The sequence below is a fragment of the Nestor notabilis genome, unplaced genomic scaffold, assembly GCF_000696875.1.
Source record: "Nestor notabilis isolate BGI_N333 unplaced genomic scaffold, ASM69687v1 scaffold185, whole genome shotgun sequence".
Classification (NCBI taxonomy): Eukaryota; Metazoa; Chordata; class Aves; order Psittaciformes; family Psittacidae; genus Nestor; species Nestor notabilis.
This window is the reverse complement of record NW_009929580.1, coordinates 62,686-84,903: the sequence shown is the minus strand read 5'-3', so window position 1 is coordinate 84,903 and position 22,218 is coordinate 62,686. Positions and strand designations below refer to the sequence as shown.

Genomic DNA, 22,218 nt, shown 5'->3' with positions numbered 1-22,218 from the left:
CCTTTAAAAGTACTTTGTGAACTTTCTGTTGTATAGCTGTTGCAATCCTAGCATAATTGAAAAATGGAGCAAAGGAGGAGGATAACATGTATTGTAAACTAACATCTAAAATGTTTTGTTTCCGAAGACTTGGATGAACAATATGATGAAGACTTCTGAACCCAAGATTAAGCATTTTGATGGTGATGACTACACATGCATTACATTCCAGCCAGATCTCTCTAAATTTAAAATGGAAAAACTTGATAAAGATATCGTGGCCCTCATGACAAGAAGAGCATATGATTTGGCTGGGTCATGCAAAGGAGTCAAGGTCATGTTGAATGGGAAGAAATTACCTGTAAGAGCCTCAATTAAAATACTTAAAGTGTGCTGAGTATAGATGTGAAGAATAGTAATTGTTATCTGTGTTACTGATAGGTAAATGGCTTTCGCAGTTACGTAGATCTTTACGTAAAAGACAAGCTTGATGAAACTGGAGTTGCCCTCAAAGTTATTCATGAAGTTGTGAATGAACGATGGGATGTGTGCCTCACTCTGAGTGAAAAAGGCTTTCAGCAAATCAGCTTTGTAAATAGCATAGCTACCACAAAGGTGAGTAGTTATACTGAATGACAAAAAATTTAAATGATAAAAATGTGTGCTAAGGTTATGCCCAGTCAGGCATTTGATAAAAAAATAGATCTAGGTAACTAAAAATAAATACATGACATAATCCTTTGCATGAGAGTATCTGGCAGAGCAATTGGATGCAATCAAAATACATTCATAGCAGTATTTCTGAATATGCACTAGTTTCTAAAACACTGGTAATCATTACCAGTAATATTGGTGTCTTATGTGAGCATACATTGTATTGATTAAATGTAAAATGAACGGAACTATTTTATTCCTTCATTTTTAACACCTTGTAGTAAAATAATTCTGAAATTAAGGTAAAAAAATGTACAAACCCCTTTAAAGCTAATACTAGCAAGTGAGGGGGAGCAAAAATGGCTTTTGGTGTTCCTGAAAAATGACTACTCAGTTATTGCTTTATGATGTATAAAACTGGCCTGAAATGTTGAGTTTCATTTTCTTTTATTTGTTTTTCTATATAAAGGTATCTAGGTGTTCCCTGTACTTATTAGCAACTATAGTAGTAGTGAAATAATATAGCAAATCTTCAGTTATGATAAAGCAGCAATATGCTCAGCATTCTAAAGTTCAGTCTTTGTGCTTCTCAAATGTGTGACATGGTCAGGCACAAGGCAATTAGATGAAATCAACTAGTGTAACTGTCATTTATGCCTGTTTGGTGTGGCCCAGGTTTAGGGATCTGGGATCTGCCATGGTGAAAGGAAGTCTTTGTTAATTTCTGCTTTTCATAAATTGCACTGCATGAGTGATCTAACAACAGTCAAGCAATTCTAGTCATTGGTGAGACTGTTTTTAGGGAATCTTAACCATGAGCTTCCCTAAAGATGAGAAAGAGAAGAATTTGCAGTCAGATGCTTAAAACCCCTCCCTGCTCAGATGTTTTTCTAAAAGAGTTAAACAGAACAAAATTCTCATGGTAACACAAGTGGTTCATAAACACCAGCGGTTACACTAAGTGGTGTCCTTACTCTAGGCAGGTGCCCAGAAATATCAGTGTTAATGTCAGTGGTGGATGATGCATAGCCAGTGTTTTGGTGGTATATAATTTTTACTACATAACTTCTTCCAGTGTGATTTTCCAGTGTTCAGTGGTAAGGGGCATAGTTTATTTAATTATAGAATATTTATTTTCTAAGTGTGCTTTTTAATTAAATACTAATCTGATGCTTATCAAAACTAGGGCTAACAAACATATCTAGTTTGTTGATATGTTCGTTATGTTTTTGATATATAGGTCATTGAAAAGTTAAAACTTGGTTTTAATTCAGGCCTCTTTATGCAACATAAAGAAGAAAAATAGCATGACCTTAAAGATGAATGCAATACCTTTAAGAAGAAGCTGTCAGGGTAGAGAAACTTAATGATGGTTGATATCAGGTTAAGAAAACGTATTTGAGAAAAACGAATACTTATTGAGTCCTAAATTAAATATGTTGCATACACTCAAAAGTTTTGAGATTGACTCTTTTGGATGAGTTTCACCCATCATGCAGTTACACATACATTGTTATATATTCTTTAAGAAAATTCATAGAAAAAGTACTGTGTATTCTTCAAAGGTAAGTGTTGTAATTTCTAGTTTTTCCCACTCTCCCAATCCATGCCTTATGTGTGTGACTGGATGTGGAATGTTCGGGCCGGTGAACCACCTCACCAGCAATTGATGTGCAACTACCCACTGATGAGACATAATGGCTAGTAACTAACTGCGTCAACTGCCTGTCCCCTTATCTGCTAACAGGTGAGGAGCTCATTTCAGCTGTCTTTTGGTTATTTATCACTGTTTGCTGAAAGCTTTTCATTTCTGTTTCTGGATAAATTTCACCCAGTCGTAACTTCCCTTCCACCTTTTTTTTAAACTTGCTTAAAATTCCAAACAAGTTTTTTTAGGTCGATGGGGGATTTTTTTGAGGGGTATGTAGAAGGTCAGGCAGTATGTTGAGGCACAGCTTCCTTCTTTTGTTCCTATACATTTGTTACCTTGGTCAGATCCCCATTTATTCACAGTTTTGCTCAGTAGACCACCACAGAATTTGATTTCAGGCTCTGAGGCAGCGTTTGAATGAGTATTTGTAGTTATTATGGTTGTGCAGATAGCCTTTAGTGAGGCTTGTGTATGAATTGACTAAACATGATCTTCTCAAGTTCTGATTTTCAAATAGTAGCTGTAGTAGAAATTGCAGTAGGATCTTCAGTTATTAACATAATCTGCTGATATTTTTAATATGGTGGCACTGCTATCTGTAATACTAGCAGTCGTAGCAGAAATGCTTAGCTAATACAGATGCAGTGTCGGCTAGTAGACTTGGGTGGAGCGAACATCCCAAACTCTTAAAATTTGCTGGAGTTCAGCAAGAAATTCAGGGCCATTCTAGAGCTTGACATTTTCAGATTTATGCTAATAAAATAAATATAATAGAAAACAAATGCAAAAGAAAATAAGATTTTATTTGTATAGTTAATTAAATGAAAACTTGAAATTAGCTTCTGAATTTGTCTGCCATATGAACCATTTATCTGTCCATAGAATTTAAATATGGCTTACCTCACAACTGAGATTATTGACTATCAATGATGATAATAGAATGGAAATAGGAGCCAGTCTAAGCTTCATTTTAAAGATTTTAGTTGTTACCGTTTTATTAGATATCTTTGCATCCTGGAGTTTACAAGACTGGGATTCAATCATAATGGTGACCTCCTGGGAAAAGAAGGTTATGCAGTTTTAGTGCTCTTTCTCGTAATACAGTAGTCTTAATAATCAATAACTGCCCTCTAGATTTAGAGGGTACTTTTCGTTTTCCGTCTCGTATTAAAATGTACTGACAGTTGGGGCAGTTATAGGCTGTTATGCTTCTATAGTGGGTAAATGCGCCACCTACTGGTGAGATGGTTAAAAGGTTACCAACTGAGCTCTGAACATCCCTCACTCATTGCTACACACTAAGAATGGACACAGGAATGGGGAACTGTTGTAATAACTAATATCTTCTAAGAAGAAGAATTACTGGTAAGTGGCTATTTTTTGCTATGTCAGACGTTAGTTCTAGCAAAATATTTGAAGTACTAAAATTGTACCAAAAAAAGAAAAAAAAGGCACTAAAGTTGTAAATACAAAAATATACTGAGATGTTTCCATAAGTTTTCAGCAGTGTGATGAGTAAAGTAATGCATTTTAAAATTACCATTCAAATGTGGAATGTTCTTGAAAAATGTCATTTCATATTTTCCTGTAGTAGCTTTTCTTTGCAGTTTGGAAATGGATTTATTTTTCTTTAAAATAGCAGGATGCAGGATGTCAGTGTATCAACTTTAATGTGAATTCTCCCTACGTTGAAACTCTGTCATCCATATGACATGAATAAAACCAGTTGTATGTTAATTTTGGTGTGTGTTCGGGTGTGTGCATGTTTGTTTTTTAAAGAAATCCATGAAAAAATACTTGTATGTGTGGTGCTTCTAAAACACACCAGTGGTTTATGTTGCTGTTTAGCAGGTTAGTCTCTAGCATAGCTCTTAGAGACTAATAGAAACCAGAGATGGTTTCTTTGAAGCGCAAGTACTTTGGTTATGACTAATAATCTTGACCATCTTAAGCCATTTTTTTACCTCCTCTTTGTTTTTTTTATATATTTTTTTAATGTCTACTTTCTACATGAAGTTGAGAATGCAGCTTCTATCTCCTGTCAATTCAACCGCTTTACATCTTTAGTCTACTCAGATGCATACTCTCCCTTAGAATACAGAATCCTAGCTTTTGGGTTTTACATGTTAGTTGTTTGTTCTTTCTTTTCCTCTGTCTTTTTGGCTGCTGTTTTTTCTTGGTTTTGTTGTTTTCCATTTCTTATTTCTTATCTATCCTATACTTCCTTATACCGATCAAAAGCTTTTTTTTCTCTACAGTTCTGTTTTTAAAATAGCTTTAAAGGAGGGATTTTTTGTTTGTTACCTCATGTTGAATGTCTCCATGTTTTGTTTATTTTGCCTGTCATCATGCAAATTGGTCTGACCAGGAGCCATTATTTAGCCCGTCTTTTTGTAAGGCTCTAATTGATAATAAGCAAAGATGACCTTCTGCGTAAAATGAGTGTTGAATTGGGTATGTTTTAATTGTATGGGGTATGCCTGCCTCACTCCATTCTTTGTTACAAGAATGATCTTAGTCCTTAGAAAGATTTTAGTCAAACTTTCTGTGACAGCCACTAGAATGACACATTTTATTGTTAGTTATACCTTTTTGTCTGTAAAAATGAAGGCAGGCATTTGAATAATCAAAAATGTAAGCAGCTTTCAGATATTTAGGGCTTTAGGACCATTCATGTTTTTGCCATTTTTCCAAAGAAAGCCCGTTATTTTACCTGTAAGGGAAGTTTTGTCATCTCAGACTTGTAAATATTTAAATACACTTATCACCATTGGTTTAGGCAATTTCAGTAGTCATTGGTCCATGGAAGTAAAGACTACAGGATACCTATCTTCAAATACTAGTTGTTCTTCCTAATCTGGAATGTTTCATCTATGATATAAGTTTGTTCTGTTTTAGTCTTTACTGTTGGTTCTGATTCAGATTATTTCTGCATTGTAGAATATACCCGATAATTGTTAGGTTTCTTTTACACGTGTTGATCAGTAGCCATTATTAGGATGGAGTAGATCTATAGTAGACTTTTTTCTTTTACAGAAAGCTTATATGAAATGCTTTTATTTTGTAAGCAATTTAATCTCAAAATTACTTGTCTTCTAGCAGGTTTGGTTTGTTTTTTTTCTTTTTTCTATTTAGGCTGGTTTAAAGTTTAAGTCCAAAGAGAATTGTAGCTAGAGATGATGATAGCTTTGGGGCGCCTTCTGAAGGTGTTCAAATGCTTCCCTGTTTAGGCTGAATTTCATCAATAGTAAACCCACTATTTAAACATTGAAAATAATCTGTATTTTCACCACCCAGCACAGCATGAGTTAAACATGGCTTCAAACAGGTAACTTTTCTGACTTATTACTTACAAAGTTAAAGTACATAAATAAGTATTTCTTCCTCAGGGGCTGCTGTGCTAGGGATTGTAGTTGGAAGCTGAATACATTGCCTCCACCAAGTTTTCTTGCAATAATGGCTTCGCTTGAAATACCTAGTTGGAAAGGCCTTAAGCAAGGATAACCACTTGTTATCCTTTTTTCTAGGGTAGAGAGAAGAAATGTGACAGGCACTGTGAATGTTTCACTTCCAGCTATTACAGTTCAATGGAGGAAGAAAATCCTATATATTCTTCCCCTCTTTTTTAAAAAATTATTTAGCACTGTGATAATGCAAGAAATTGCTTATAAACCTTTTTTTTTTTTTACTTCTGCATTTGGGCATTAACTGTAAGGGAGTCCAGCTGACTGCTTTTGTTCACAACAAGAGAAGTGGCAACATGATTATGTAGCTACAAGGTATTGCCCTGTGGTATCCTAAGGGGTTGGTTTGCCAGCTTGTGGTTAACTGCATGCTCTATATGTAGCTCTTGTTGCTACATCAGGTCTGAATTTGGAGCAGGTTTAGCCTCTTGTGAGTTTTAAGGAGAACTGCTCATCTCCTTAAGGTTATCTTGCTCTGTTCTTTCAGAGTTTCTGGATCTTGATGGTGGCTGTTTGGTTTTGGGTCAAATCTAAGGCACATGTTGCTCTCACATAAGCCCCGGGCTAGCAAAGAATGATGATAGCATTTATTCAGAGACTTCTGTAAATACAGCTAAGAAAAGGTGAGATGACTTTTGGAAAGGGATAGGCATGGATGGTATATATCTGAGGGTGAGCTCTTGAACATTTTTGTATGGACCAAATGGGAAGAGTTTAATTTGATGAATCAATGCGTGATGTTTTTAGTCCAAGGTTATTTATGCAGTTGTTAAGAAGACAGCTTTTGACAGCTATGCAGTGTTGCAGGTACCATCCCAGTGCTACAGAGTAATTTTCAGAACAGCCGTACCATTAAGATGTTGCATCCTTTTGCAAGCTGTAAGCAGCTACGTTTGAAGTCTGCCAAGTCCACCACTGTACAGCAAATGAAAGGTTTCCTGTTTAATCTGTTCCTTGTAATATCTGTCATCCTCACTTGTATGAAGACTGAATGACATGAAAGAGAAACTTTAAAACAAATTTTCCTTCTTTTGCTGCAACTGAATTTGCATGACTTTCCAAATTTACGTATGACAACAGATTCTTTGTTAATACAGGTAAAAGCTATTAGGAAATGAAATTTTCTTCACCTGACCCTGTTTTTTTTCCTTCTTCCCTCATCAAGGGTGGTAGGCATGTTGATTACGTGGTGGATCAGGTTGTGGGCAAGCTGATAGAAGTGGTGAAAAAGAAGAATAAAGCTGGAGTTTCAGTGAAACCATTTCAGGCAAGTAATTTTATATGAAGATATTTTAAAAGATGAATGTGGTAATTTTACTGAGTAAATTGGTTTCTATGTTTTCAACAGGTGAAGAATCATATATGGGTTTTTGTTAATTGCTTGATTGAAAACCCATCCTTTGATTCCCAGACAAAGGAAAACATGACATTGCAGCCTAAAAGTTTTGGGTCCAAGTGCCAGCTATCTGAGAAATTTTTTAAAGCAGTAAGTAAAGCATATTTCTTTTTTTTTTCTGTGAAGCAGAAATTGACATACTGGATCAAGTGTATGTACCTTATGTAGCAGAAGATTAATTAGTGCATTTTGGCACTCTAGTGACATTAGCATACTATGAAAATGGGATGGAGGAACAGCTATTTGTTCTCTGACCTTAATTAATGAAAGCAATGACCGTGCTTTGGCTGTTCGCCTGGATTTAAAAGTGAGCTTTACCTGATCAGCTCATTTGTTGGAAGATTCTGATATTTATATTAGTGAAATGCGTATGACTCTTAAAACCTAAACATCGGCCTTGACCAGTTTTTTGTGTCAAAATATTTTTCTGAAGTTCAGAATACTTCTGCCTTATTCTTTGAGATCAGTCTTATTTTCTTTCACTGAAGTTAAAAGAAAGTTAAAAATATGTCATGTTTGTTTATTCTTTCAATAATCAAGGAAATGCAAAAGTGTGGCTGTAGAATTCAAAGCGATTGTTATTCGCAGGCAACAAGTTTAGAAATTTTGGCTATAGATGGCCTATGAACTGCTGCTCTAATGTATTAGTAGAAATACATTGTAGAGGTTTTACCTCTACAATTTTTGTTATACAAGAAAGGAAAAATAGAATTATTCTAGCCAGTAGCATAAATGGAAGTCCAGTAGCAAGGAGAATGGTGCCACTGCTAATGCTCTTGGCATCAAAACTTTACTTATTATATAGTATTTTATTCTTCTAATTCTGTGTTACAGGTTGCATTTTTATAGAACTTACAGGAAAAAAAACAACATAACACGATCTTGTATTAATTCTTCAGGATTTGTTATATACGTTTTTTCTATCAGTAGGTGTTAAACATGCAGCAGAATCTCTAACCTATGAGTGCTGGATTATGGGAGATAATGAAAAACCAAAGCTCACAATATTTTTCTCCACCTGAATTTTCTTCTGATGTGAAACCAAACCTAAAGCAGTTTTAGTTTAGAATTATGCTACATGCTTTTTTTGCTGCAGATGCGTTTCTTAAAATGTTATCAGTTTCTCAGGTGGTTGTTATAGAGCCTTATTCTTAAATGCTTTCAATTGTCTTTCAACCATTTTCAGTCCTTTGCAAAGAAACTTTAAATGCTCATAAATATCCCGTAAGGCAACCTTTTGCTGTCAAAGCCCAGGAAGCAGATGCTTAATTCCTAAAATATCTTAATACATCAGCCACACGACATAGACAACCTCTTGTTAGATCTCAGTCCTCTTTTCCTCTTTCCAGCAGTTATAGAAGGGGTGGAAAATAAGCTGTATGAATGTTGTGTTTTGGTTTTGTGTGCATAAAATGCTAAACAGTAAGGCATGTGTTAATTCCTGACCTTTCGAATGTCCCAGTTTCTGAAATTTAGAGAGCTTTGAGGAGCAGTTTGAGAGCAGTGACAACATTGAAATATAAGAACCTGCTGTGTGAAGTTTTATTTTTCTCATGCGCTATTCTGATCTATTACTTATAGGCCTCTAACTGTGGTATCATAGAGAGTATTTTGAATTGGGTCAAATTTAAGGCACAAACTCAGCTGAACAAAAAATGTTCATCGGTGAAACACAGTAAAATCAAGGGCATTCCGAAACTGGATGATGCTAATGATGCTGGTAAGAGCACTTATTTTTGATATCTTTAATGATTTTTCACAGACATCATAATTTTAAACCTGACTTTATCTTTCATCCTCATGTAAGTTTTTAAATAAAAATCTTTTTATTTTTCTAAACTTCCTAGAGCTACAGTTAAAGCGTGATTTTGAGTTTGATATTAGGAATGCTATCTTCTCCAGCAAGGTGAACAAAAGCGCAGTGTAGTTCCATATTGAAAGAGTGCACACTTTCTAATTGTGGTTTTTAGCTAAATAGTGTTACTAATATCCTGTTTTGGAGGTGACTAGTCTTCTTGACCTTTCTTATGTAAAAAGATCAGAATCTTTATAGGGTCACAAGCTTTAGGAAGTAGATTATATAGTGTGCAGACCTGAGGGAATAATTCAAAAGACTTCTTTTGTAAGACTTTAACTGCTGCTAGGTTCTTGTCTGGGAATAGAAGGCAAACTGGCATTCTCTACTGGTTTGCTTCCTAGTACAGGTAGGAATCTGGATCAGCTGGTGTTTCTCTGCTGCCTACTTATTGTTACATGGGGAGCAGGAATTCTGCATCTCCCAAAGAGGCTTACCCAAGTATTGGTTTACTGATGATCTGGGACATAAGAGGTTTCTCACACTGAAGGCATTGCACATTTGGAGAGCAGAGAGGAATTCAGTTTACGAATACAATGTGTGTTGTCATAGTCACACTTGGCCTGACTTTCTGAAATGTTATATATACTGACAGAGATGCTTTAAATTGAAGGATCACAAGTAATACATTTAGTAAAAAGTTCTTTAGTCCTTTCTTTTTAAAGACTGAAGGTACCGTATGGATCCATCTGTTTGCTCTTGAAAATCAGTAGGCATTTTTTGCTCTTTTTGCACAAGATCTAAGCTAATACTGTAATCAGGAACTCTGGCCTCAATAAAAAGCTGCTTTCATTGAGAAAGGGAAGGCAGAAGATGATACAGAAGAGTGACTCCTTCAGTGTGGCTGAGTGTGTATTGGTGTTGGTCGCTCAGCTTTTGAGGATTTGACTCAATGAGCTTTAGTTGGTGACTTTATCTGACTGAAAGCTCCATGTTTCCCCTTACGTTAACATAAGGGGAAAAGGAAGTCCTGATGCCATGGAAATTCCTTAATGACTACACAGACAAAACACTGTAGAACTATCAATCTGTCTTTCTGTCTTTGGGATCTTAATAGAGAGGATTGGGCATTCTCAGGGTTAGGTGAAGTAAGGACTGTACATGCTTTTTCCATGTGTGAGGTGATGATAGCTTCTTCTAGGTCCAAAGAATTCAGATCTGCTTTATGAATGTTTGCTATGGATGTGTATGTATGTATGTATGTGTATGCTTCATGGCTTAGCCTATCATGAAGAGTTAGTTACATGTCATAAATAGTCTGTTCACAAGAATTTCAGATCTCCCCATAAGCTGGAGAAAAGGTTTAACTGATGCGTGAAGATACCCTTTCAGGCAAATTGCTTCAGGACATTCCTGCATGTTACACAGAGGTTATCTGTAATCTGGCAGCAAAATACAGGAGTCTTATTTGATGTTGTGTTTCAGGGTAAATAAATGTTAGTAAGGATCCCAGGAATTACATTCATAAGCACCCCAGATCAGATGAGGGAACAGATTTGGCTTTGGTTTCTTAAAGCAGGTGCTCAGCACTTGTTGGACTTGAAGTATTCCAGTGCAGCTGGGAGAGAAGAGTGTCTGGCTGCAGACCCCTCTGGCTTTAATTCTTCCTGTGCTTTTTAGATTTTATTTTTACCTCAAGAGTGAATTTGTACTTGGTCCAACATCCACAGGTTTATTAGGTGCCAGGCACCACTGATTTTTTGAATCTATATTGGTTAATACTTAGGAATAGCAGAAAGATGAATTTGTGCAGTGAGGTAGTTACTGTAGATTTCCTCCCCCACTGACAAGAACAAGTCCTATACCTGGTCATTCTTGTTTCTGGTCATTCTTGTTTCCTTGAGATCTTGCTGATGTATACATAGTTCTATGGCTTATTGAAGTAGAAGAGGTAGAAATTGAAAGGAAAAACAAAGAACTGAAAGTAGGAATATAGGATTGTAAGGGAGCAGCTAGATTACTAAATCTAGTGAAGCATAAAAGCTTTCTTTGAGCCTGCTAGTTCATTTAGTTTTTCCCCAAGTTCTTTAGAACTGTGTTCAGGAAAATATCTGGCACAGTGTGTTTTCATGAAATTCTTCTGGATGGATGCAATCATTAGCAATTAGAGTGCACCTGGATGATATTCAGATGTGTCTTCTGCAATTTATCCAGGAAAAAAAAATTGCTCTCATATTCCAAAACGGCAGACTAGTATTTTTCTTGGTATTTGGATTCCACCTTGCTAATAGCATGGTAGCTATTGACACTTTTTGATACGGTGTGATTAGCTGCCTAATTTAGATTATATTAAGCCATATATCTGATTCAGAAGACGTATGTTGAATGTAAGTTTTATGTAATAGGAAGTACAGGGTTGTTTTTACCTACCAGGTAAAGGCAAATCAAAGCACCTATTTTAAATGCTAATATATTCAAAACTGTCTTTTAAACAGCAGGTGAGACTCAAGGGTTTTTTGCAGTCTTTCCTACCACTTGGCCCTGATAAAATAGCAAAACTGTTTAATGAGCATTTGCACCCTTAAAAAAGGGATGGGTTCCATTTTTGAACCTGCTTATTTAGAACATGAATTCAATTATTGCAGTTGCAATAAACACAGCATATATGTCATACCAGTTTTGAGCACACTGGACACACAGGCACTGAAATGCAATGTGTCTTGTAGAATCAAAGTTACACTATTGATTAAGATTTGTTTCTTCTGTTCAAGAAACTTCTGAGAAGGTGTAATAACTGCAGAAGTTCTGATCTTTTGAGCTTTTCAGTCAAGGTTTTCTTACAGTTGCCTGGCTTTAGCTAATGGACAGTAAAAAGGGAAACATACAAAAATGTAATTTAATAAATTACTTCTGAAAATATATTGTGAGGAAATGGGAAATGCAGAGTGGGAAATAACTCAGTTTTTATAACTTAGATGTGTGGGGACCATTGCATAAGATGTGCCACTATTTCACTCATTTTGTCTATTTTGTTCCCTGTGCACTGTGAGCCGTTGTGTATTACTTAGGGCAAGAACACTCGTTCTTCTTCTTGTGTAGGTTTAGTGGTATGGAAGGCCATCCCTAAAAATAGAAGTCCAGCCTATCTGAATTACCTGACGTAGAGTAGGAAGAATATTCATGACTGATTCAATTGTTTATCTTTTATTTGAGTTTAAAAGCTATGCTTTCTGGTTTTTTTTGCCTTGCCTCTACTTCTTCCTGGACTGCAGGTGGCAAACATTCCTTGGACTGCACATTAATATTAACAGAAGGAGACTCTGCCAAATCTTTAGCTGTCTCTGGCTTAGGTGTTATTGGTAGAGACAGATACGGAGTATTCCCACTCAGGGGTAAAATTCTCAATGTTCGAGAAGCTTCTCACAAACAGGTAAGTAGTCTTGTCATCTCCTTTCAGCTAACAAATGGATGTCTCCTGTTTATTTTTGTTTTCTAGTGTTGCATCTTCATATTTTAATTTTTATTTTTAATGAAAATTTTGTGGCTGGGATTTCATAAGGTACCAGCTACTTTAAAGACCAGAAATACTAAGTGTAGTAGTGCAGTACGGGGATGATAAAGTTCACTTCTTCACAAGTGCAAGGAAATTCTGCTATGACCCATATTAACATTTCACATGAATATTAAAATCCCTAGAATTTTATATTCTCTCCATTGCCATGTGATTTCACTGGCTCGCAATGTGAGTCAGTAGCAGCCAGCATTACCACATTGCATTAGTTCTGCTGCCCTCCATAATTTGTGCATGAGTTGTGCTGCAGATGCCCATAGAAATAGTGGAAAGAGAAGGCAGCTTTATGAGATGACTTTTTGTAACATGCATTTTTCTCACTGCCCTTCTGTCCCAAAGAGCTCTGGCTGTAGAGGAGGAAAGTGGTGTAGCCTTTAGAATTTGCATGTATGGAAGAGATGTGAAGGCTGCAAGGGGGCTGGGGATAAAAAGGTTATGAGGCTGAGGTAGGGGTGTGTTGAAAAAGTTAGCTATACAGCTCATCTAAGAAAGATTGGGGTGTTTCTCAATTTCTGCTTTTTATGCTGATAACTGCAAAGATAACTTTTTTACACAGATCATGGAAAATGCAGAAATCAACAACATAATCAAAATAGTTGGACTACAATACAAGAAAAGCTATGAAGATCCAGAATCTCTGAAAAGTTTGAGATATGGAAAAATTATGATCATGACAGACCAGGTTAGTCTGAAATTCGTAGAACCCTAGAATGGTTTGGGTTGGAAAGGGCCTTAGGATCATCTAGTTCCAACCCCCCTGCCATGGGCAGCAATGCCTCGCACTAGATAGATAGCTTCTTAAAATGTGTTTTGCTGCAATTTGGCAGGTTACATTTTTGTGCATTATAACTTGTCTCTTGCGTGATGACAATATGGATGTATTCAGAGGAAATCCCTGATGTATGAGGTTTCTTTATGGGAATAATTAATCTATATGTAGTTTTGTTTACTCCAAATGAACAACTGAACTTTGCTGACTGGTAGCAGAGATGTCAAAGTAATAATAAAAATGTGTATAAAAAAGAATGCTTTTGATAACTAAAAAGTATGTTGAAAATAAGGACAAAAGGGAACAGTAGATGATGTAGTAATGCTAGAAAGTAAGGGAGAGGCAAGAATGCAGGCAATTATTTTTGGATAATCTCATTAAGAGTGTGCCTATTCAGATTTTAGCAGTCTAGGAGTCCTATGCTTTGGATATTTGTGAAGCTTTGTTATTTTTTCCCAGACAGGTTGAAGTATCAAACATCTTAACACCAGTGAGAACTGTGGGCCAGGTTTGGCTTTCTTCCACAAAGGGTTAGCTCCATGGTGTCTAGGAGAGCTGTCTAGCTCTGTGAGAAAGCATGTCATAGGAAAGACACCTTCGAAATGCAGTGGTGCACTTGGCTTGAAGAGCTTGTTCTTAGCTGAAGGATAGTGCCATTCACACAAGTGGCTGTTCCATAGCCAGCTTGGAATCCAAATTAAAACTGTTCCCCTGTGTGTTTGGTTTTTTGTCAACAGACATTGTTTTGAGGTATCCAGGCCAGTAAAATAGGGGGTTTTGATAGGATCTGACATTTTATAAGATTGCCTCACATTTTCATGTTCTGATTCAGGATCAGGATGGATCTCACATAAAAGGCTTATTGATCAATTTTATTCATCACAATTGGCCATCACTGTTGAAACATGGTTTTCTTGAGGAATTCATCACTCCTATTGTAAAGGTATGGGCTCTGTTAATGAGATTTTATGTATTACTTACAGTGCAACCAAAATATTTATTGGGTTTTTTGTTTGCTTTTTTTTTTTTTTTTTTTTTTAAGGCAAGCAAAAATAAGCAGGAACTTTCATTCTATAGTATTCCTGAATTTGATGAGTGGAAAAAGCATATGGAGAATCATAAAGCATGGAAGATAAAATACTACAAAGGTTTGTTTAAGTACAAATAAGGGAACCACATGGATCTAAATATACATAATAACTGGGTGCTATGAAGTTTTATTTATAGTTGTTTTCATGATAGTGTCTTCTATAATGATTTGATAATATTCCCAATAACGTACAAGGGGTAAAATGAGAAAACTTGAATTTTGAGTATGGAGTAACTATTTCATTTTAATGTACAGGTTTGGGTACCAGCACTGCTAAAGAAGCAAAAGAATATTTTGCTGACATGGAAAGACATCGGATCTTATTTCGATATGCTGGGCCTGAAGATGATGCTGCCATTACACTGGTAAGAATTTATAAAAGTGCTTCTATATGATATGTTTTAGTTTCCATTGTTTGCTGAAAGTGGCATGTGAGGAATTCCTAACAGGGTGTTTTGGGTCTTTTGAGTGGTCTTTGGGAGAGAATGAAGTTTTTGGAAAAGATTTTAAATGTTGGAATAAGAACTTTATCCACGCTACAAAATCAACTCTGCCTTCTGCTTAGTAGCTTTGATCAATTTTGTGTGGTGTGGATGTCAAGAAACATTACATTCGGACTTGCTTTTAAAGACAGAACGTATAAAAGAGTACTCTGAGTAAGGCAATGGCCCAAACAGATGATGTTTTGCGTCTACTCAGGGATCTGTGTTTTGTTTCTGAGCAAATAAGATCAGGTAAATATTACTCATTCATTGAAGATATATCGTGTAGTATGTGTATTCATGCATGTGTTCTACATATTTGAATGTGGAATCTTTTAGTGCAGGGAAGTACTCATGCTTCAAAGAGAGCCTGTGGAAGGACAAAGGATGGAGTGTCTGGACCAAAGCTGTTTTTGCAAGAAATGTTTCATCTTTTATTTATTCTGCTATTTTAATTGTAGGTGATATTAGAGAGAAAAAGGGGTAGGAGAGAAAAAACAAAAATGGGAAAATACTCAGACGAAAGAACTTTTTCCTTATATAACAACTTTTTTATTATACTGTGGGTCCAGTAAAATGGTGTGGGTTTATTAACAGAAAGGTACAGTAGGTATCTGTTCTGTTGAAGAAAGCCAGCCTGATATGCCAGAAGTTATACCACTCATTTTACTTCTGTCCAAGATGCACTTAAATATAATCCATGTATGTGGTTCCCTAATCCAGAGAAGTGTGTTCACCTAGATAGAAAAGGAGTCTTTATGTTTGCATATACATTAAATCAATTGGTGGAGAGAACCTGAACTCCCTGGTTAAAATACTGAGCTCTATTTCTGCAAAGAGACGTCCATACACAGGCCATATAACCTGTTACGGCTGATCCTCACTGTTGTCCAAAATTATAGTCTGTCAATTTAGGATGAAGCTAGGAGCAACTACAGACTAGTACTGAAGCTGTTACAGAAACTTCATGTATACTCCTAGCCACATTTTCTTCGCTGATAGCTATAATCCCAGCTCTAAATTTACCTCTGGGCATAGGTGGTCTAAGGTTATAGGTTTCTACCAGGCCTCATCATAGCTGTAAATTAGGAAAGCAAAATTATTTCACGTAACAAATTCTTTGTCATTCTGGAGAATCCTTCTGCTAGCAAATGAAGTCTTAGGAGTTTTAAGTGGAGAAAGAAAAAAACCCTTTTTATTCTAATCAAGAATAATTTTTAATAAGTTTCTTTGTTCTATTAAAATAATTTTTATGCTGATCCACCTCTTGGTCATTTGTCACTTCAGTGGTGTAGAGAGAGGATAGATACACTGCAAGGAGCCAGGAGAAAATTGTAAGAATTTAGTCATGTTTTTACAAAAGCCTAACCTAAACCTTCAGATGTCTGATAATGTGAATTGTCGAGCTTTGTTCACAAAGGAAGTAATTCTGATGCAAAACAGGGTGATATCACTTAGTCCCTTTCTCAGACAGTAAGTTACTAAGGTTTATTTATTATGTAATACCGCGGCCTCCAAGAAAAGGAAACTACTTACTGAGCTCTTTTGGAGTGGTCCCATTAGAGTCCTTTAAAAAAATATTGTGATGATGCCTGTCATCTTATGCAGGAGAGTGGTTGAAATCAGGACATGCTGGAGTTGTATATTATTCCCTGAGGGGAAAAAAAAAAAAAAGAAAAAGCAGTGCTTCAACAACTTACAGCATTTTCGGAAAGTATTTGAAATTTTGCTTAAACCAGATACTCAGTTTTTATAGATTCTTAGTCTTCTGGAGAAGAAACTCACTGGAGGGGAATGCTGTTTCTGTAACATGCAGACAAAGTCTTTCAGAACATTCCTGTGTCTTTTTGTAGTGATAAGTTATTGCTTTAAAGTGACGCCTTATCATCAGGAAGGTTAAAGACCTCAGTCATCTGAGTTAATAAACTCATCATGGCCTAAACTCTGGCTTAGGCTTTTCATTCAGCATCAATTTTGTTGAGTTGTTAATTCTCTTAGGAGGACTAGAGCCAACCTCTCAAACATCTACAAATAATTATTGGTATTCTGTGGGTGGCAGAACAAACAGGCCATGAAAAGGACAAGAGGAGTGGGGTGTTTTTTCCAGTAACTTCAGTTAATTTTCATGATGACAGCTTAAAATTATTTGGGGAAAGATCCCAACACCTTTAAACTTGTGTAACAAAGGACAACTCTGAAGCAAGAAGAGGAGAAAGAATGATAGGATTTGTCTAAATGTGTACGAATTTCTGGAAAGTAGTATAAATTACTATCAGTGAGAGATCTGTCAGTTCAAAAACCTTGTGCAACTGTGTCTGAAAGGTCATATGCTTGTACTGCTGCTTAAACATAAACATTAGTTATATGGATTATCTTGTCCAAGTCGGTATTATTGACTACTTGATGCAATAGTGCAGTGCACTTAAAATTCTGACTAAAGTAACATCCATTTACACAATATGCTGATAATTTAGTATAATTGCAATCTTTTCAGGCCTTCAGTAAAAAGAAGATTGATGATAGAAAAGAATGGTTAACGAATTTCATGGAGGACAGGCGACAACGTCGGCTACATGGCCTTCCCGAGGTGAGTCCTAAATGATAGTAATAAGTCTGGTGGGTGAGATTTAAATGTAATGTAGGTATTTTATTGACTGAATAATATATGTTGTTTTTTTCAGCAATTTTTATATGGTACAGCAACAAAACATTTGACTTACAATGATTTTATTAACAAGGAGTTGATCCTTTTCTCAAATTCTGACAACGAGAGATCTATCCCTTCCCTTGTTGATGGTAAGATGATAATTCATTATTATTTGTTGGAACATTGCTCTTCATTTTTTCAAACCTTTGATTTGTATTGGAAATCAATACATTCCAGTAGAGAATATATTTTTATTTGTTATTACTTACATGCTAAGGAATTGCCATGTTTCTTCTGTGAGGAAGTTTGAGCTGTTGCTGTGCAGCCTTTTTACTTAATCAGACCTATTCCCTAGACCATATCACAAGTGCTTTGTTTCTAGTCAAGCCATCAGAGAAAGCAAGTCTTTTAAGGGCTTATAATAATTAAAATTCAAGTCAGCAGCTGAGTGCAGATGAAGATGCAAATGTTTTCTCCCTTCAGTCTTATATCACAGGCAGTGTTTTAGTGGTTACTGACCTGTAATCTTGCTAGGGTTCTGTCAATCAGGTTTGCTAAGTCTCCCCTTGCAATAACATTATCATTAAAAGAAGCAGCTTCATTTGTAAAACTGCCTGCAGACAGCTTGAGCAGGAATTCCTGCCTATGTTATTGTCAGTATACATATGCTTACTAGACACAGAGAAAAGGCCTAGAGGTTTCATACGCAATAAAAAAAAGGCACATTTTAGTGCGTTTTCTCCACTATCCAGTACATCTTTATAGTGGAGGTGGACAGCCTTCTTGACACTACAGACCTGTAAGAAATTTCTTTTGCAGCAAGAGCTTTTTACATTTAGATAGTGGGGTAGTTCACAGTTGGAGGATAGGGGTAGTAGCTTCCTGGTAGGATGGTTCTCCAGCTCTGCTGCAGAATGTGGCTGGGTTAGGTATGCAGCTATTCCTATGTAAAGGAAATTCTCAAAGGCTGTTAAATTTGATATATTTTTGGTAGAAAAACATAATGTTGGCCCCTTGTAAAGAAAATAGGATTTTACATATTTAAATGAAATGGAGATAGGAGTCGCTGGGTTTGTTTCCAGTTTTTGCTCTTACATTTGACCCAGCTTAATAACAGTAAAATGTAGTGATACTTTAGTGCTTTTTAGGAATATAAGAATACACTTAGGAATTAAGAATACACCAAGCAGATCAATAAGCATGATCTAGAACTAGTTATCTGTTCTAGACAGCATGCAGAAAAAAAGATGCAATCCTTTCCACACAGATGCTGTACTTAAAGTGTGCCTAAACAATAAAAATCAGAAGATCAAAGAGACTGGCTTCTTTTAAAGCTTTAACAGATCTGAACGAGAGACAAATAATGCATCTTTCTGTTGAATATTAATCAGTATTTAAGAATTTCACACAAAAGTAAAATTTTGGATTGAAATACATGTGAGCTCTAATTACAGTTTTCACTGCTGGATTTGTGTGGTTATTCTCAGGAAAAAGATTTTGCTGAGTAGACTGGAAAGAAACAACTCTTGACTTGTGAAAATTGTGCCTTCAGGATAAAGTTGCTGTTTGTTAGAATGATATATTATATACTGCATGGTAATGATTGCCTGAAAAGTTTACATTTCCACTTTTCTGGTAACTTTTTCCATTTGGTAAAATATTTTGTATTATTTTAAAAGAACAGAGATATTAATTTGTTCTGTTAATATCACAGTATTGGTTTGCTTCCATTTAATGATTAGGCTTCCTTAGAGATTAGAAGTTATAATAAGGCAAAAAAAGTTTATTACTTACAAACATATGCTTGTGTATGTGTTGAAAATGGGATATTTTTCTTAATAGGTTTAAAACCAGGGCAACGCAAAGTTTTATTCACTTGCTTTAAGAGAAATGATAAACGTGAAGTAAAGGTTGCTCAGCTGGCTGGTTCTGTTGCTGAAATGTCAGCTTACCACCATGGCGAGGTGAGTATGAAGGATGGTAAAGTTGTGAGGATTTTTAGCCTATATAAAATACTAGGTAAACGTTTGCTGTACTGAAATGGCAAACATATTGACAAGTCTACTAATCACAGATTTACTTTTAAAGAAAACAAACCAAACACTATGTAGTTTAATGAAAGCATATTTCCATTCTTTTCAAGTCTTTGTGCACAGTGGTATCCAAAAGAGTTTGTGAGTTGTGGCAAAATAATAGATAACTAATGACCTAGGTATCTTCTGGATTCTCAAATGATAGGAATATTGGAACTATGTACTAGGACAATTTTTGTCTTAAACAAGAAACACAGTCTTTTAAGGTAAGAAAAAGAGATAGTGTTCTTTGAAAACCTGGAACAAAGATTATTTCTAGCTCTGGTTCTGTTTATATTTATTGGAAATATTAGCAGTCTCTCTCCACCCCTTCTTGCTTCCATTAAAAGCAATGAGTAGTGGTTTGTGCAGTAGTAAGTGCAGTCAGTTTGTGCCCCTTTCATTCCTCCGGAGAAGTGCTTTAGAAAAACTGGGGAAGCCCAGGGGTTTTCATAAGAATAGGCTGAAAGGACACTTAAATCAGGGAGGCAATGTGGCTGTGGAAGAGGAAGCATTATATTTTGCCAGTAGATCTGGATTTCAGTATTCCTTTCTCAGGGAGGTTACTTTTTGTGAAATTGAATTCAGGTTAGACACACAATTTTGGGGCATTAAAAATGTATTTTATTGGCTGATCAGGAAAGACTATCTCTTCTTATACTTATTACTATAAATATGTATTTTTCTTGCAGCAAGCATTAATGATGACTATTGTCAACTTGGCTCAGAACTTTGTTGGAAGTAACAATGTTAATCTGCTACAGCCTATTGGTCAGTTTGGTACCAGGCTTCACGGTGGAAAGGATGCTGCCAGCCCTCGCTATATTTTCACCATGTTAAGGTAAACACAAATATAAAGCTAAATGCATGCTTTTAAAAAGCCTTGTTATGAAACTAATCCCTTCACAACACTACTGGGTTTTTTGTCTGAGAGGAATGTGGGAGGACTGAAATGTTTTGGTGGAAGCACAAATTCTGCGATACATCATCTATAAACACGGTTTTGCACATTGATTTATTTTTGTTTTTTTCCCCATGCATCAGAAGTGCTGTAGGAATTGTAGCGTTTAAGGAATTAAACTTCAGATCACAAGGCTGAAGACTGAAAATGTGGATCACTCAGATTAGTTACTGATCTTAAATTGTGACTTCTTGCAGGAATAGCTTTCAGTTTCCCTGGGCAGTGTGAAATCAGTTTCACAATAGAAAGTGTATTGCTACTCGGTGATAAGTCCTGCAACTCAGCATAGACTTGAAAGTTGAGATGGATTCTTTTCCTTTAGGATGGATTTCTTTATATTCAGTTAAAATACACATACATAATTAATAATGAAGATGTAATTTAATGATGCCGATTTTTCACAGCTAGTACCTTGAAATTCATTTGGCGTGCAGAGGGTTAAAATGTGTTCCTTAACTTATGACATGCTGTAACTTACGTTACGTTGCTTCTTTTATTTCCTAATTTCAGTGTGATATTTTGCATAAAATTCCTTGTAGTTTCTTCTTTTCCTCTAATTGTAAGCTTTATACCTATACCTAAGGTTTTATTTCCTTTCTCGTATATGTTCTTTCTGTAGCAACCTAGGTTTGTGTATTTTCCTTTTTGCATGAAGTGCTGGAAATCGTATTCACCCAGGACAGTGTTCTAGATGAGCAAAAAGAGTCACCTGTAAAAATGATGTAGTCTTTTCAGAGACTGCTAGTCCTACAATTAAGCAACAAAGTTATGCAAGAACTTGCATGCTGTGTTGCATTATTACTGGGTAGCCTACTGTCACACTGAACTGTGTATTCTGAATGCCTCAAAGAATGATATTTTGTAGATGTTAAATGTCATTGGTTACTAATGTATCATGTGCATGTGTTATTGTGAAGGAAACAAGTATCGTCTGTTATGAACACATTCTTCCATTGGGGAAAAGCTTTCTTTTCTCAGGAGGTATGTTCACTGTATTTTCAGCTTCAGAATGGCAAACACATGATAAAAATCTACAAATAGATTGTATCTGGACCCATGGACTGTTATGTGCTTTACTTGCATTATGTCCTTTACTTACTGGACTCCAGATAAACATTTCTTTTTCTTTTACTCTTTAAAGCCCTTTAGCAAGGCTGCTTTTTCCACCAGTGGATGACAACTTGCTTAAATTCCTTTATGATGACAACCAACGTGTAGAGCCTGAGTGGTATATTCCCATCATTCCTATGGTTTTAGTAAATGGAGCTGAAGGAATTGGTACCGGATGGGCGTGCAAACTTCCCAACTACGATACCAGAGAGATTGTAAACAATGTCAGACGAATGCTGGATGGCTTAGATCCCCACCCAATGGTAAAAACAACAGCACATGCTAGTATTTTATATGTTTGCTAAACAAACCTCATTTTGTACTTTTAAAATGAATTCATATCACTCTAGAAGTGCTTGATTATTGGAACATCTGGGTTGGATTGTCCCAGTAATTTTGCGTAGGAGCTTTACTTCACTGTTGGGATGCAGCTGGGGTAGATCACCTCGGAGCAAAACCAGTGCAATTTGTATTTTTGCAATGATTTCAGAGGATTGTTTTCTCTAGTCTGCTGACTGTAAGCTTTCACAGTTGCAAGTCTTAGAGGGTAGTTACAACATGACAGTAGAGTAACAGT

At 36.0% G+C, this 22,218-nt stretch overlaps 1 protein-coding gene across 1 annotated transcript in view; it reads left to right on the top strand.

Moving 5' to 3' along the window:
* The window catches only part of TOP2B (topoisomerase (DNA) II beta 180kDa), a 57,845-nt gene that overhangs the window by 21,969 nt on the left and 13,658 nt on the right, over positions 1-22,218 (top strand). Inside the window, 15 exon segments of the mRNA XM_010015031.1 lie at positions 128-340; positions 421-594; positions 6,914-7,015; positions 7,097-7,234; positions 8,726-8,864; positions 12,212-12,369; positions 13,067-13,192; positions 14,112-14,222; positions 14,322-14,427; positions 14,625-14,734; positions 17,346-17,438; positions 17,533-17,647; positions 19,341-19,462; positions 20,263-20,411; positions 21,673-21,904. Of these exon segments, the coding sequence (XP_010013333.1) occupies positions 128-340; positions 421-594; positions 6,914-7,015; positions 7,097-7,234; positions 8,726-8,864; positions 12,212-12,369; positions 13,067-13,192; positions 14,112-14,222; positions 14,322-14,427; positions 14,625-14,734; positions 17,346-17,438; positions 17,533-17,647; positions 19,341-19,462; positions 20,263-20,411; positions 21,673-21,904 (2,088 nt within the window).